The 16,056-nt window shown below is 50.5% G+C and overlaps 3 protein-coding genes across 3 annotated transcripts; 1 reads left to right on the top strand and 2 right to left on the bottom strand.

Annotated features, from left to right (window-relative positions):
* Window positions 1-615: 615 nt before the first annotated feature.
* CGGC5_v010321 (uncharacterized protein) lies at window positions 616-5,670 on the top strand (the record flags this gene model as incomplete). Its single annotated transcript, XM_066152324.1, has 1 exon — window positions 616-5,670. One exon carries the CDS (start codon window positions 616-618, stop codon window positions 5,668-5,670), a length of 5,055 nt encoding a protein of 1,684 aa, XP_066008227.1.
* A 317-nt stretch (window positions 5,671-5,987) lies between these two features.
* Window positions 5,988-6,370, bottom strand: CGGC5_v010322 (uncharacterized protein; the record flags this gene model as incomplete). The annotated part of the gene is made up of 2 exons (XM_066152325.1): window positions 5,988-6,236; window positions 6,293-6,370. 2 exons carry the CDS (start codon window positions 6,368-6,370, stop codon window positions 5,988-5,990), a joined length of 327 nt encoding a protein of 108 aa, XP_066008226.1.
* Window positions 6,371-13,131: 6,761 nt separating this feature from the next.
* On the bottom strand, window positions 13,132-15,654 carry TRA1-0 (putative AC transposase; the record flags this gene model as incomplete). The annotated part of the gene is made up of 2 exons (XM_066152326.1): window positions 13,132-15,232; window positions 15,287-15,654. 2 exons carry the CDS (start codon window positions 15,652-15,654, stop codon window positions 13,132-13,134), a joined length of 2,469 nt encoding a protein of 822 aa, XP_066008225.1.
* Window positions 15,655-16,056: the final 402 nt, after the last annotated feature.

Raw genomic sequence — 16,056 nt, forward strand, 5'->3', positions numbered from 1 at the left:
TTCCCGCAGATCAGCAAGGTCTTCTACAGAAGAGACGTTCTTCAGCTATAGGCGAAAGGTTAACGGCCAGACTGGACGTTCAATCAGGTTCCCCTCATAGTCGACTTAACGTGCTAAGGAAGCCAGGCGAAGAGTATACGATCTATTCACTTAGAATCGTTTCAAAGGTTCCCCTCAAGCTTCAAATCTATACGGCGATTAAGAGTCCCCATATAGAGCGTCCATCACGCAAGACAAATGACGACATCCTCAACCATACGCACTTTATGGCTATAGGATTCCCTTCTCGTCGAACCATCAAGATCTGCCTCCTGCGCAGACCTCTTTCATCCGCCAACTTCAGCTGGCTTTGCCAGCAAATATCTGTCCTTTCGGCAATATCTATCCTTTCGGCAGAACTGGAAGATCGGGCAATTCCTGACTCAGTTATTGTTTGATCACACCCCACCAGACCAGGGCTCCCCAGATCAGATCAACACCACCAATCCTAGGCCAGCTCGGGCCTCACCCACCTAAGCCGCGAGGATTCTCCACTCCAAGCCAAACGGGAGCCGCATCCCATCACAAGGCCTAGGACCATTACCACTGCAACACGACCAAAGAGACCACCTAACCATGGATTCCGAGAGTCAACAAGCGCCGTCAATAACACAAGGAGGGCATAGCCAACTCAGCCAGGCTAGCTTGATCCTGCCTATCCCCTCAAAGCTCGTAGGCTCAGTGGATCCGTCCACGTGGGGCAGGCTTGCTTCTTTCAACCCTACTGCGCCTGGAGACGATATTCAGATCGATACAGCACTTGCCTTTTATGCTGAGTGCTACCATGCCGACAGAGCCCAAGGCCGAGACCTATGGTCCCAGCTGCTTAACGATTTTGAAGATTGGCCAGAGGAACTATTTGAAAAGGCAAACCCCAATATCGTCAGGCTCTTCCGAGATACTATTATGGCCCAAGGGGTCAATGTCAAGATGAACCGTGGTTCAGTAGCCAGAAACACATACAACGCAACCCAGGGAGACAACTTCCACATATGGACTACTGAAGAAATCAACAACATGAAGAAGCGAAGCAAGACGTTTAGAGAAAACTGCCGCGATCCAGAGTTCCTTGAGGATATCAGCGAAGATCCAGATGTTGTTGAGGCACGTTACCACCAGGCCAGACGAAGTGGGCAAGCCACCCCTGGCCCAAGCAGTGCAAACACGCCTGGATTCGCTCAAGTCAACCCACCCTTAAGCCCCACACCAACTCAAGCCCCTCAAACCACTTCAGCAGTTACCCCCGAGAAGCCTCAGATCGCTAATACGATCCCTGAGTATATGCCATTACCAAGGCAGCTTACCGACCTCGGTAAGCTGTATACTGACGATATGAAGTATGGAGGGGAGATGTACGACGTTCTTGAATCGAAGCTTTTCATCTTCCGAGATAGCTGCCATAAGGTCGGGATCTCTCACTCCCAATTTGCAGGCGCCTTCTCCATCATGCTCAAAGACGAAGCCTCAGACTTTTACTTCGACTACATATCCAACAACCCAACTTTGGATTTCCATGATATGGTCAGCCGTGTCAAGCAACACTTTGAAACTGAAGAAACCCGCCAAACCTACCTATCAGAGTGGCGGAATACCACCCTCCTTCGAGTTCTCCGAGATAACCCTGATAAAACCAAGCTCCAAGCTCTTGATATCCTCCTTACGAAACTCAAAAAGATTCAGCGAGCCCTATCCACGATCCATCAGTCTGACGAGGCACTTCGCGACCAAGTCCTTAGTGCCTGCCGCGGCGTGAAGGAATGCGATCTCTGCCTATACAGCCCTGCTCCTACTTACCAGGGCGTACGCAACCAGCTCCGTTCAGCACTTGGTACAGCCGCACAGCACAGTCAAGAACAGCAACAGTTCCCAGCGGCCCCGGCCAACCAAGAAGAAAACCTAGCTGAGAGATACTGGACTGACCGAACGTACAATGGCTATGGCCGGGAGGCACGATTCGGCCGGCCACCTCGTCGACAGCAACCCTTCCTTGGCAGTAACAGCCGCAACCAGAGATCACTTCCAGCACCAACAAAGAAGTGCTATATCTGTGGTAAAACAGGATGCTGGTCAACTAAGCACCCAACTGAGGAAAGACGCAATGCGTATACCCGATTCAAGGCAAGCCAGCACCTCCAAGACTCTTCTATGCCCGCCTTTTGCCACTTCCTCGCATGGCATGAAGGCGTTGAAGGGATAGATACCCTTGAGGCTGATGATCCTATTGCCCAATATGTCCAGGCTATGGGCATCTCGGGTGATGAGGATAGTGAGGAAAACGATAATTTTCCTACCTCCTTTTTCACAAATACCATGACCACTGTTGACGGCCGTAGGATTGCAACCATCCTAGCCGATCAATCAGTGCTTCACGCGGTGACGAAGGAAGATCCGTATAACGATCAGCCCGCGCGTGAGCCTACCTCCCTCTTCACTTTAGAGGGCCGATATTCATCAACAACCTTTCAAGGCATTATGCCTGACTCCGGCGCAGCTGGGTTCTCCACAGCTGGCCACCCTCAATTTGTCGCTTTGAGAAAGCATATTCTTCCCTCTGTCGATTTAGATACGTCTGCTGTTGGCGAAGCCTCGATACGATTCGGCAGAGGCGATGCCATCACATCAATAGGGACAACTAAGGTTCCAACCCCTTTTGGACCTATCACCTTCCATGTGGTGCCTTCGGATACCCCTTTTCTGTTATGCTTACAGGACATGGACCGACTAGGGATTAAATTTGATAATCTCAACAACTTCCTCCAACAAGGCGATATCAGGGTGCCTATTATACGTAAGTGGGGCCACCCATGGATGCTTCTGGAGAGAGAAAGGTCCCTTGCATGGAACCATCTCACAGAGGTTGAGCTACGCCGCCTACACCGACGATTCGGTCATCCCTCGGTTCAGCGCCTCCATACCGTCCTACAGAGGGCTGGCCACCCAGTTGAAATAACAGCTCTTGAGCAACTGACTAAGATATGCCAACGTTGCCAGATGAATGGCGCAGCCCCATCCAGATTCAAATTCACCCTCCAGGATGACCATTCTTTCAACTACGAGGTGATTGTTGATATCTTCTACATCGACGGTAACAAGCCTGTCCTCCACGTCGTCGATACAGCTACTGCATTCAATGCAGCCAGATTCCTTGAGGATATCTCAGCCAAGCAGACGTGGGAAGCCTTACGCATGTGCTGGATCGATGTATATCAGGGTCCGCCTGACTGGATCGTCACAGATGCAGGGACCAACTTCAGATCTGAGGAGTTTCGCCAGTCAGCTAGATCTATGGCTATTTCGATCAAAGAGATCCCAATCGAGGCCCATAATAGTATCGGCAAAGTCGAGAGATACCACAAACCTCTACGCCGTGCGTATGAGATCATCAAAGCTGAGGACCCTTCCCTCCGCCCAGAGGTGGCTCTACAGATGGCAATCAAGGCCATTAACGATACTGCCGGCCCGAACGGCCTGGTACCAACCCTTCTCGTTTTCGGAGCATACCCGCGGATTAACCACGATTCACCTCCATCGCCTGAGATCCTCCAGAGGGCAACAGCTATACGCAAAGCTATGGAGGAAGTGAGACGCCTCCACGCAAGCCGCCAGGTCAAAGATGCCCTTAATAAACGCAACGGCCCAGATACTCAGCCTACTCTCAACCTCCCACTTCAATCCCAGGTTCGAGTATGGCGTGAAAAGAAAGGCTGGCAGGGCCCATTCAGACTTCTTGCTACTGACGGCGAGAATTGTACTATCGACCACCCACGCGGCCCAAGGATATTTCGTTCAACAATGGTGAAACCCTTCCACCAAGACCCTGAGGAGATCACAGAGATATCAACAAATCCACTGCTGCAGGCTGCAACCGAAGTAAATCAACCACCACAGGCTAACAGTCTAGTGGATGAAGATACTGAAGTGGTCCTTGATGAGATTGTTGTTGCTGGCGATGCCCCAAGACCTCGTCGCGGCCGGCCTCGGAAGAACCTATGTCCACTGTCAACCTCTTTCCTAACGGCTAAGGAAGCTTCTGACGCTGAACTGGCTCTCGAGCTCAGGAAAAAGGGTATAATAACATCACATGGCCACCCTTTTGAGCAATCAACTAGGAAGGAGATTGATAGTCTGATTAGCCGCGGTGTCTTCGAATTCATCCCCTTTGATGAGACCAAGCACCGAGGCGTACGGATTTTCAAATCCCGAATTGTTAACGAAGTCAAGGGGAAGACCACAAATTCGCCATATGAGAAATCAAGACTGGTCGTACAAGGTTATGCAGATGATGGCAAAGATGCCATACTGACCCAATCGCCCACAATTCAGAGGGCAAGCCAACGACTAATCCTGGCGATTGCCCCTGCCCTGCTTGCCGCTGGCAAATCCCTATGGTTACGAGACATTACCCAGGCGTACGTTCAGTCTGAAACCAGGCTGAATCGCACTATTCTTGCCCACCTCCCAATCCAAATTCGTCACCTACACCCTGAAGGTACGATTATGGCTGTGGTTAAGCCTCTATATGGAATCGCGGAGGCAGGCACCCACTGGTGGGCAACATACCATAAGCACCATAGAGAAAAGCTCCAGATGGTTACATCCTCATACGACCCATGCCTACTAATCTCATCAACTGAGAATCCAGACTTCGCTTGCGTAGGCATGCAGACCGACGATACAATCGGCCTATCAGATGAGTCCTTCTCACGCAGAGAGGATGAAGAGCTCAAGAAGGCCGCGTTCACGGCAAAACCAAAGCAAACCCTTACTGCTGACGAACCTCTCACTTTCAACGGTGGTATTGTCACTATGATCAACAGCACCCTGAGCCTTAGGCAGAAGGGTCAAGGAGAGAAGCTACGCCTCGTTATCAAAAGTCCTGTATCTAAGCAGCAATACGTTGAGCAACGTGCCCGCGGCGCCTATATCGCTTCGATTTGCCAACCAGAAGCCTGCTTCGACCTCTCAGCAGCAGCACAACACCAAGACCCATCGCCTGAGGATATTAAGAACCTCAACCGACGCCTCAAATGGCAGATGGATTCTCTTGACCGTGGCTTGACTTTTATACCGGTTGATTTAGCTACAGCCAAGCTATTCGTTTTCGTGGACGGATCTTTTGCTAATAACGCAGACCTGACCTCGCAGCTTGGATTCGTTATCATCCTTGCTAACGAGCAGACTAACGATGGCAGTAGTGAATTCACCATTCACGGCAATATCGTCCACTTCAGCTCCACGAAGAGCAAGCGAGTGACCCGAAGCGTTCTTGCGTCAGAGATATACGGCATGGTGGCAGGCGTCGACATGGCCTACGCTATAGCCTCAACAATCAGAATGATCAACAGCAACCTCAAATTAGCACCGATCCAAACGGTTGTCTGTACTGACTCATACTCGCTGTATGAGTGCCTTGTGAAACTTGGTACCACGAAGGAGAAACGCCTGATGATCGATATTATGGCCCTTCGGCAATCATACGAGCGCCGCGAGCTAAACGAGATCCGATGGATCAACGGCGACGATAACCTCGCTGATGCCTTCACCAAGAGCAACCCAAATCGAGCCCTCGAGCGATTTGTCGACAAAAACAAGGCGGTAGTCCGGATGGAGGGATGGGTAACGCGTGCCTAGATGAGAGGAGGGGGACTATAAGGGGACGAAGAAAAGAGGGATAACTGGCAAACATGGATACGACTGAATAGCCCGTTAACCAGCCGATTCGTCGATTTGCAGCACTTTAGCAAATCAACGGCAGTTTCGGTCCTGTGTACATTAGAAGGGACTTCAGCTCCGACGTGGCAAAAAGGGAAAAAGATAAAGTTGCCAGTGTCGGAATAACACGTCGGAATCTAGCTGTGGCAAGTGGTGTGGCGGTCCGTGGCTGACGGCCATAACCCGGCCTCACTTCACCCGTTGGAGACTCTTCCCTTCAACACACATCAAGCCAATCAATCCATACAGTTATTCGTCAAAGTACGCGATATCGCTGTATTCACCCTGCGAAACCAACAGAGATCGAATGCATTCTGGGCGTTGAACACGGTCAGGCGCTTATTTGTGGTATCGATCTCGAGGTAGTTGAGGACCATCCGATCACCATCCTTATCGAATTTCCTGAAGCCGTGGGAGTGGACAGAAAATTCCCAAACCTTGCCGCCATGTGACTTTGTGACATCAGCCCAGTAGGCAGAATTTCCCTATTCATGTCTTTATTAGCGACCCATCGCAAGGTCAGGGTAATATGTGAACTTACAGCAAAAGGACGTATGACTGCGGCGGAGGTCAGCGAGGCGACCGCGAGGAGAAGTGCGCAAAAGCATTGAGGAAACATAGGATTAAGTGGGTCTTTAAGCTATACATGCGTCAGAACCTTGCAGTAGTAAGCAAGCCAGCAGCTGATGTTTAGGACTGTCGAAGTATTTCTGAGCTTGTGGGGATGAACGAGGTTAAAGGTCACTGTAATAACCGTTATATCAGTCAGATCAATGTGATAACTCGCTCAAGCCTATGAGACAAGAGGTCTGAAAGCAAGACGTTTAAATAGTGACCTGTTTATTACTGTTGTAGCAAGGGCTATCCTACCCGTCTGGAAGACTACGCCCACTAGTAGCCTCCTTCGAGATGCTGGCCTGCCAACGGCAAAAGTAGCCCTCGAAGGGGCACGCCTACGCTTTGCTACACGCCTACAGAAGGTTGACCAACAGCACCCTTTAGTCCCTAGGCTTTCACAGCCAGGGCGGCAGCAAACAAGACTACAAAGAACAGCAGCCCTCCTACCTAGGTGCCCAAGGCCGTTACTCCTACAGCCGCAGCATCTTTCAGGACTACAAGACCCTACAGCTGGACGAAGCAAGGAGAAAGCAGCTAAAGCGTTTCAAGACTGGCTTAAGACTGTGCCAGATAACCATACGATCATCTACTCAGACGGCTCTAAAGCCCCTAACGGGGCTACAGGTTTCGGCTTTGTTATCTACCGCAGTAACAAACGCATAGCTCAAGGGTGTAGCCGCCTCGGCATTGCGGAAGTGTTCGACGGCGAGGTAGAGGGGGCGAGGGCAGGGCTCCGAAGGGCCCTCCTGACTTCCCAAGGCCAGCCTATACACATCTGTATCGATAACACTAGCGTTATCCAGGGGATCCGAGGTGAGGCCCCGGAATCCTCACAAGCTGCCTTCCTAGAGATCCAGGAAGCAGCTAGGATACACAATATACAAACCCACTGGTCCCCAGGGCACCAAGGGATAAAAGGGAATGAGGAGGCTGATAGCCTAGCTAAGGAGGGTACAACGCTACCAGTCCCCAGAGGCCTACTAGCTACCCTAGCAGGGATCAAGCGGCTTGCTCAAGAGCGTAAACGACACCAGTATGGGAAATGGTGGAGGCAAGAGGCAGCCTCTCGCTATATACAACTAGGGCTTAAGGCTACCCTGGCCTGCCCCCCTGAACTAGCCTTACCACGGGTAATCGTACATCATCTCCTAGCAGCCCGATCAGGCCATGGGGACTTCGAACAGTATCATCAACGCTTCAACCATACAGAAGCACTGCTCACCTGCTCTTGCGGGGAGGCTAAGGAAGTAGACCATCTGGTCTACTGCCGAAAGACCTTAGTGAGGAGGCAACAGTGGCCTACCCTCTACCCTTATGGTCGCCAGGAGCCTATAGGACCTATAGGATCTCTTGAGCGCTACTTCAAGGGGCTAATCACTGACCATGAAGGCTTCCAGGCCTTCCTTAGCGTGACAAACTTCTTCCAGAAGATCTGCCCGCAGTACTGAGAGATAGGCCATAACCTATACTCCGAACAAAAGTCTACCTCATAGGGGAGACCAGACTACTATAACGGAACTAGGGCACCAGTGGGAACTAGGGATGGATAGAACACGGAAGTGACTCACGAGTAAGATCTGGAGGACGGGAGGGACAGCGTGTACTGTATAGTATATAGCGAGAACCTACGGCCCTCCACGCCACATACCCTTCGGGAGGTCGGCCGCAAGGGCGGCTGCGCCCTTGCCGCCACGGCGTTAAATACAAAACAAACAAACAAAACATTTATTACTGTTGTCCTCTATTCCGCACAGAGTCATGACACTGATCAGCGCCCTGGCTGGTGGATCCATACCATGATACAAGGTACCTTGTCCCCCGCCCTTCTGAGTCTTCTTGAGCGAAGAGTGTACCCAATTAGAAATGTGTATTATGATCTGTTTATTTTGGGATATTGGAAGGCGGCCTCGCCGAACTCGGCTCGTGGGAGGTGACTGATCATATCGTGTCACGACCGCTACAGTTGGTCCCTTGTGGGCTTGTAACTATATAGTACAGAACAGGGATTGATGACAAAGGATTTGTCACTATCGGAGCTTTTGCTTTGTGCCATAGTTGGGTGCCCTGTCCCGCCTGTAACGCATCGGGGGCGGTGTATTAGTTAGGGGAAGTAAAAAGTGATATGTCTAGGGTTGTAATTCTTCCCTTCTGGCTTTTCCATCGCAGTTTGCCGTCTAGAGGCGTGCATTGTTGATTGCCACATGACTCCCACGGGAAAACATTTAAGGGACAGGATAGCATAGAAACCTCTGTGGCCACCTATAGGGGTAAAAAAAGCGAGCGCGAATCATAGGGGGTCAGGCATCCTAGTTGCATATTTAACACTTGAACACGTTTTATGGAATAGGAGCTGACTGTAAGGGTCTAGGACAAGGTCGATGCCATTGGTCTAGCCTACTACTACGAGTACAATAAATCTTCTTGAAGAACAGGAAACAGAACCGTATCCTCCCTATTTCCTGGGCATTCTTATAACCTTGCCATTGACCTTGTCGATATTCCTGGAACCTTCTAGCAAATGCGCCATTGGATTTTGGTGGGTCCAATGAGTCGTGGCTGAGGGTCTTGCCGAAGGCCGAACACCGGTCCATAGACCGTGACACTGACGGTGCAGAGTCAATCTCAGCTCATTTCTTCCTTAACGGATCTCTATGACAGAAGGACGATAGCAAGCGTGGGATGCGCAAGTCAAAAGAGTAGTTGATTAGCTATTTGGACAGAGCCTCAGGCGAGCTCGGTGTTACGGTCAGCTATCCGACAGTAGGGTCCGCTAACAGAAGCTGGGGATTGACACGTTATAACAGTTCACTGAGGTCGTGGTCTGAGTCGTAGGTCGTAGGCTGATAGTAGATCGGTCGTCAGAGGCTAAGGTGATCAGTCTTAGGCTCAACAAGTAATTCGCAGTGAAGGTAAGCTGAGAGTATCCGTGAGGATGAATACTAAGTTGATTGCTGAAGAGCTATGGAAGTCTGACCATGAGCCAGGCTCAGGTCATACTATATACAAGTTCTGCACAGTATCTCTTGTGGTGGCTATGTAGGATATCCGTGCTATCCAACATATCCATGGATAGCTGGGATAGCGGACATATCCAACATATCCATCTTTGCCCTGTATCCGTGCTGTTCCCGAAGGCACGTGACCTGTACCATAGTTCTTCCTTTCCCGATGGTTCCTGGTTACACCTGTGTTACTGCTTACATATGTTCTGCGTTAGCCGCCGAGATGCCAGGTGTCAGGCCTACATTGCATAACCGAGTCAAGCATCTCAACTATGCAATCCGGTACTGCTTCCTAACCTCAATATGGCCTATTTGCATCTGTTTCATGTAGTGTAGCACATCTCGATGGATCTGGCCAACTGGCCACTTATCCTTTACAACAAGATAGTCAATCAATCAATACACAGTTATGCCGTTACTCGCTGGTAGCCACGCTGTCTATCTGACACCAGGCGGGGCTGTTCCAACGTGTCATGCCTGTCGGGTCGTAACATTATGGCATGAGGTCTTGTGAAATAGACTCAAATAGTAGTGTTGTAGGTTAGTCTGTTGTTTGCAGCGGTCTTTAGTCATGGCTAGGGACCATCATCTCAGTCCACCCGATTCTTTCTTTCTTTCTTTCTTTCTTTCTAGCCCAATCCCAGCTCCAACAAATTACAAGCAAATCTCAATAGTCAGACCCTATGAATACGTAGTATTATCTCAGCAGTAGGTGGGTGAATTGCAAGTCAGCAGGGACATTGCGGTCGATGTCGGCAATCTCCGAGCTAACCGGCATCAGCGCGTTCGCGAGCGGAGTCATCTACTCCGTACAGTAATAGCTATGGGATCCCCGATAGACAAATGAGGGATCTCACGTAGCTGAGACGACACTAGTGCGAATGAGCTTCGCTGGCCAGTCCGCCGCCTTAGTGGCTCTAATGCCCTGATATCTTAGGTGAAGATGCGTATTTTCCTCGGGGGAAAAAAAAGTTAACTTACAAATTGATTTGCGTTCCACAGGCCCTTTTATTCGTATTCTCTTTCCTACTTCTCACACTTTTCTTTTTGCCTTCTTTTTTTTTCTTTTTGTTTTTTTGTCCCTCTTCCCCCAACCCCGTTTTTGGCCCCTCAAATATCAATTGAAGCCAGCATTCGGTATTCCTTATCACGGCCCTTCTTCTCAGCACCCATGCGGCAGATTCCAATCTTCTTCAGGGGAATGCTTCGCATCCATGTGTAGTCGCGATATTTCTTGATGATCTTTCTGGCGTCAATGACCCCATTCCGGGTCTTTCTAGCATTGACGATGGTGGCGTGGAGCGATAAGGGGGGACCCGTCTTGTCGACGATATTGGTCCTCTCGAAAACGTGCCTAATCTTGTGGCAAAGAGCGTTGAAATCGTAATCATGACATCGGGGTTGCGCAAATAGGATATCGACGTGTCTTGGGTCGGCAGCCGGAAAAGTCCCCAGGCCATGCAGCGAAACCTTCAGTGGCGTGGTAGGGATTAAAGGCTTTATACTCTGGAGAACCTCGACAGCTTTCGCAATGTCTTTTGATCCCGCAAGGTTCATTACCCCCAGAGTAAGGTGAATAGTACCGAGAGGGCGCACTACGAATTCCGGTATGCCAAAACCGTTCGGTCGGGCAATGTCTGTCGTGAATGTGCTTAGACTTGCGGATAGCTGGGGGCGAGAGAGTTCCGTGACAAGCGGAATACAAAGAAAGTGTGTATATGCCATGATGTACACCTGGTGTGTTGTAATGAGGTAAAAGATGTGTACTCTGCCACGATCCAGCCTGACTGACTGCCTGGTGTTGGGTGGTATTAATATTCACCTTTTCTAATTAGTCTTGTCCTGCCCCTTTACTTGACGCCAGTTGATTACTAATTGACCTCCTTGGTTACGTTATAGCGATCTTTAAAAAGGTACTTACAATGTGGATATGCTCGGCGTTACCGAAACCGAAATCCTACTTCATGCACGGTCATACCGCCCGAGATAATTGGCGAAAGAGTATCTGTATTTGATAGGTTGACGGCTTTACCTGGATAAGAGTAGGCTATCTAGGTATATACCATACCGCTTATCGTCTCCTGCGTCCTCGTCATCATTTGATTTAGTTATCATCGTTGCTGCCTCCTCGGGCTCGCCCACAAGCACATGGACCCCGATGGGAACAGGATGCGCGGCCTTTCCGCCCCAAACAAAAGCATTTGGCTTAGCTAATGCTTAGAGGATGGGGTAAGCAACGCAACTCGCTAATTAGGAGGTGTGACGCGGCATAGTAGTAGATCCAACAGGGCTGGATCTCGGTAACTGCTCCGGCGAAGCCAGAGATCTCAATCCTGGCTCTAGCCTATGACAGGTGAAAATACTAGTGAGGTTGAAACGTGCTCCTCCTCACTTGCTTAGTAGCTATCTAGGTAGAGGTCCGAGAAGTACTAAACATCGAACGGAATTGCGCTTTAGGAACAAACAACGCTTCGTTATGAGCGTATACTTGATCTGAAAACCCTTTTGGGTGCGACGTATAGCTGCTGATAGTGTTTAAAGGTTGTTATATGTTACTATTCCGTCCCATTACAAGGCATAAACTTGCTTTATCTCCCTTATTACTACCAAGTTAAGACTGTCACGGTCTATGGACCGATATGAAGCTTCGGCTAGACCCTCAGCTATGGAATACTTTGGAAGGTTACAGAATATCGTGGAAGGTTATGAGAACCTTGTCGGCCCTTACTCAATGGAAGCTTCTGGAAGAAGACTCACATGTATTTAAAGATGAGAAGGGCACCACTCTTTCCCAGAATGGTTCTTCTTTCCTCCAGCTTGGAATGCTCGTAGTAGTAGGCTAGACCAATGGCACCGACCTTGTCCTAGACCCTTACAAAGACGGCTCTGGGTGGGAACAGGCCGCGCAGGCTCATTGGCCCTTGCTTATTCACAGCGCCCTCGTCTAAGAGGCTAGTAAGAGCAGTTTAGAAAATAAAAGGATGCACAGCACCTAGGCTAGTTATCAAGGCAAATAGCTCATAATAAGAAGGAGACTGTTGATGGTGGAGCTTTGGTAATAAAGTGAGTAGTGGGCGATAAAGCGACAAAGGGTCATTTTACATGGTAGAGGAAGTGAGATGTTGAACCAGCTCTGGACGTGGTCTACATAGAGCCAGTAACTTAGTGTGGTTAGGTAAGGATAGGTAAGGTTACACTTAAGCATAGTGGTTAATATCCGAAAACTATTGTAGTAAGATATACTGCCTGTGACATGTGGTATGAATCGTTCATCAAGTGACTGTAAACCAACGGCTGCTGAAGGTGGCTAGTGCTAGTGAGTTGTGCGATACTGCCCCTTGATTCGTGTGAAACATTGTCCTTTTCATATTAGCATCAGATTGTGAAACCGAAGACTAGGTAGAGGGGGTTTGCTCATACTGTAGTTGTAAACAGGTTGATGGGTGCAGGAGATTAGTGCTGGGGTTGGCTATAAGACGGGCGCCCTTTGAACAGGAAGCAAGAGGGATGCTTTTAAAAACCTGAGGGTTGGACTGTTTATCTTATGGCTTCACATTATGACTGCTTTTGTTTAGTACGATGTGAAGCTCAGCGCTGCCGCAAGTCCAATCAAGTCAATTTTGACCCCCCAACTTGCTAAATTGCCTCTTTTCTTTTGAGGCTTTGACTACTTGGTGAATTGCCAATTAAAATAAGTCAATCATCATACAAAAACACGTGCAAAACCCTTACTAATCAAGAAAAAGTGAAGTTATATACATCACGACGGCAACAGAGTAAAGCTCTGCAAAGGCATCAAGACCCCCCTCTTCATCCAGTTCTTACTTAGCTGGAGAGTCTCTATAGTACCCGGCACCATCGAGAGCCTCTGCGAAGTGAGGGTTAACTTGGCAGTACTAAAAGCCCTCTCACAGTCTGCCGCCATCGCCGGCACGGCGAAGACGTCGAGGGCAAGCCGCGAGAGCGCCGGGAAGGTCTCCGAATGGTCCCTCCACCATCGAACGGGATCGGAGGTGGTCTCCGGAGGCTGCCGGAGGTAGATATCAAGCTCATCCGTCCGGGGCGGCGTCTTGCGGCGCCAGCTGTTAACCCATTGCCGGTAATGCACATCTTCTCCGTCCCCGGCGCCGGGATCAACTGGAAGCATGCTGGCTTGCCAGCTAGACGGATATATCTCGCCGGGTTGACGATACCACTGATCGAAGTACTCTGTGAGGGTCTTCAGAGCCTTCTCAACCCATCCCTCCTGGTGTTCTTGCCCCCATATATCTCTTAGGTATGAAATACCATATGACGGGTGCAGGATGATCGCACCAGAGAACAGTGGCGAGTCTCCGAGAAGATCATAATAATCGAAGAGCTTCTGCCACGCCTGCTCAACGCTGCTACGTAAGAAGGTCTGCCACTCCTCGTTGAGAGACTCGAATCTCGAGGCATATCGAGAGGCTGGCGATGCCCAGTCCTGGTGTACATGATCGGGCAGGGCTTGAAGGTTATGATGACGGCGCCGGGCCCGCCTGGCACGCTTCTGAGATTGCTGCGACTGCTGAGAGTCACCCTCATCGTCGTGATCTATACTGGGTGATAAGCTGGCGTTGTAGTAGATCTTCCAGTTGATGAGATGCGAGAGAAGGTACTCGATACCCAACGTTACCTCCCAGAGTCGCCCATGCCCGTCATTAATACCCCAGCCCTCACACCGCTTCGTCTGGAGGTAGAAGGGCTCAAGGATCATCCCGATCTCAGCGAGAACCTTCCAATCCTCACTCGAGAGTAGGTCCTTCTCTGAGATGTGCTGCCTGGCATCGTCGTCGTCGTTGTTGGCTAATAGGAAGGCTTGAATCTCCGTCTTCTTCTTCACAGCCCTCTCGATCATAAGATACGTACTATTCCATCGAGTGTCGTTATTCAGTATAAGCTGTGCCTCCCGGCGTGACTCCGAGAAGATCCGGAAGTCGGAGTCTCCGTCGACCTCCGCCGCAGCCTTCCGGTACCGCTCCGTCCGTTGCGGAGATGCCCGGACGAACTTGACGATATTCCGGAGCCGGCCCACGGGGCCAAGCTTCCGCCAGAGCTCAAGATCGTCCTCATACCGCTCACAGAGCCGGAAGAAGTCCGACTCAGCCTCTAGGACCTCCTTGTCAGCGCCAAACAAGAAGGCCCGGGCGGCGAGGTTGAGGATGTGGCCGTAGCACCGCATTCGCCGGGCCTTGACGTCCGCATCCGTCATCTCGGGCGAGATACTCCGGTAGAAGGCCCGGAGGCAGGTGTCGTTGTTCGTAGCGTTGTCGGAGATCGTTACTCCGATGCGGGGCTGGAGTTCATAACGGTCGACGGCGTCGATAAGGGTCTCCGAGAGGCTGAGGCCGCTGTGGTTGCCGTGATGCTGCGGGAAGGCTAAGAGACGAGACTGTATTGTGCCGTCAGCATGGATGAAATGACCAGTGACTGCCATAAAGGCGTAAATATTTGGTGATGACCATAGATCGAATGATAGATGGATCTTTGAGAGTGCAGAGTGAAGCTCAGACTTCACGAGAGCCTCTCCACGCCGGCAGAAGTCATCGAGACGGTCCCGAATCGCCGTCCGGCCCCACGGGATGTCGCCAGCGACCTCCGGGTTATGGTACCGAAACATCTGCTGCACGTAGGCGTTCTCGAAGTGGACGAATGGGAGATCGGCAGAGACGATGGAGGCAACGCTGAGGTCTCTCAGAGTCGTGATCTTGGCCCTCGGCACGTTACTGTTAGGTCGAAGTCGTTTGTACGAAGGCGGGCCTGATGTGTCTGCCGAGGAGGGCAGAGTACTGCTGTCAGAGTCCTCATCTGACACAGCAGAGATCCTGCAGACCTTATGGCTACTTCAGCTTCGTCAGTATATGACTTATATAGAAAGAAAGCTGACAGATACATACCGAAGTAAGTGCTCTTGAGGAGCGGAGGTGGCGGCAGCGCCAAACAGACGAGGAGACCCCTTCGCGTCGCATCGTCGACAGCTCCAAAAGGACGCGCCGGCGCGGCTCTGAATAACTTCGACGAGGAACTCGCCATGATCTCGAATCCAGCTAGAGCGCCCTCGGCCACGCCTTCGCGATAACTGCGTCTCAAGAACGAACTCTCGACTGCCTACGACGATGTGAGGAAGGTCGTCGATCGTGGAATTCAGAGGTGGGTAAACAAGCAGAGCCTGCGCGATCTGCGTCGAGATGCGGAGGCGCGGGGTACCTAACATCTCATACGCGTTGGCGTGAGAAGCGCTGGCAGCAGTGGCAGCAGTCGACATCGTGAGTATGGAGTCGGTGAAATTAAAAATGGCTGAAAATGGTGAAGAAGATGTGAGATGATGAACAAATCCCGCTAGAAGTGTGCAATCGGGATGAGTTATATATCATTCGAACCGCTGTGATCCCTTCTACCTCCTCTGAAAGTTTCAAAGGGATTGGCTGTAAACTAGTATTTTGAGGGCAGTTCGAAAAACCACATCAAGATATGTAGTCATCGCGAGGTTGGCAATAGTGGCATGTTTCAGTGGCTGGGCATAACCGAATAACTAGGGCGCAAGCTGATCTACGGCCTCTCATTGGTCAGAAGTGAAACAATCAGGTATTTCAAGTCAATCGAGGGATGCGAGATTGACTACTTGAGGGATGGCGATGGCATCACTTTGACTAGTTGACTTGGTTAA

This window comes from Colletotrichum fructicola (genome assembly GCF_000319635.2).
Source record: "Colletotrichum fructicola Nara gc5 chromosome Unknown KSG_Nara_v1_contig06, whole genome shotgun sequence".
Classification (NCBI taxonomy): domain Eukaryota; kingdom Fungi; phylum Ascomycota; class Sordariomycetes; order Glomerellales; family Glomerellaceae; genus Colletotrichum; species Colletotrichum fructicola.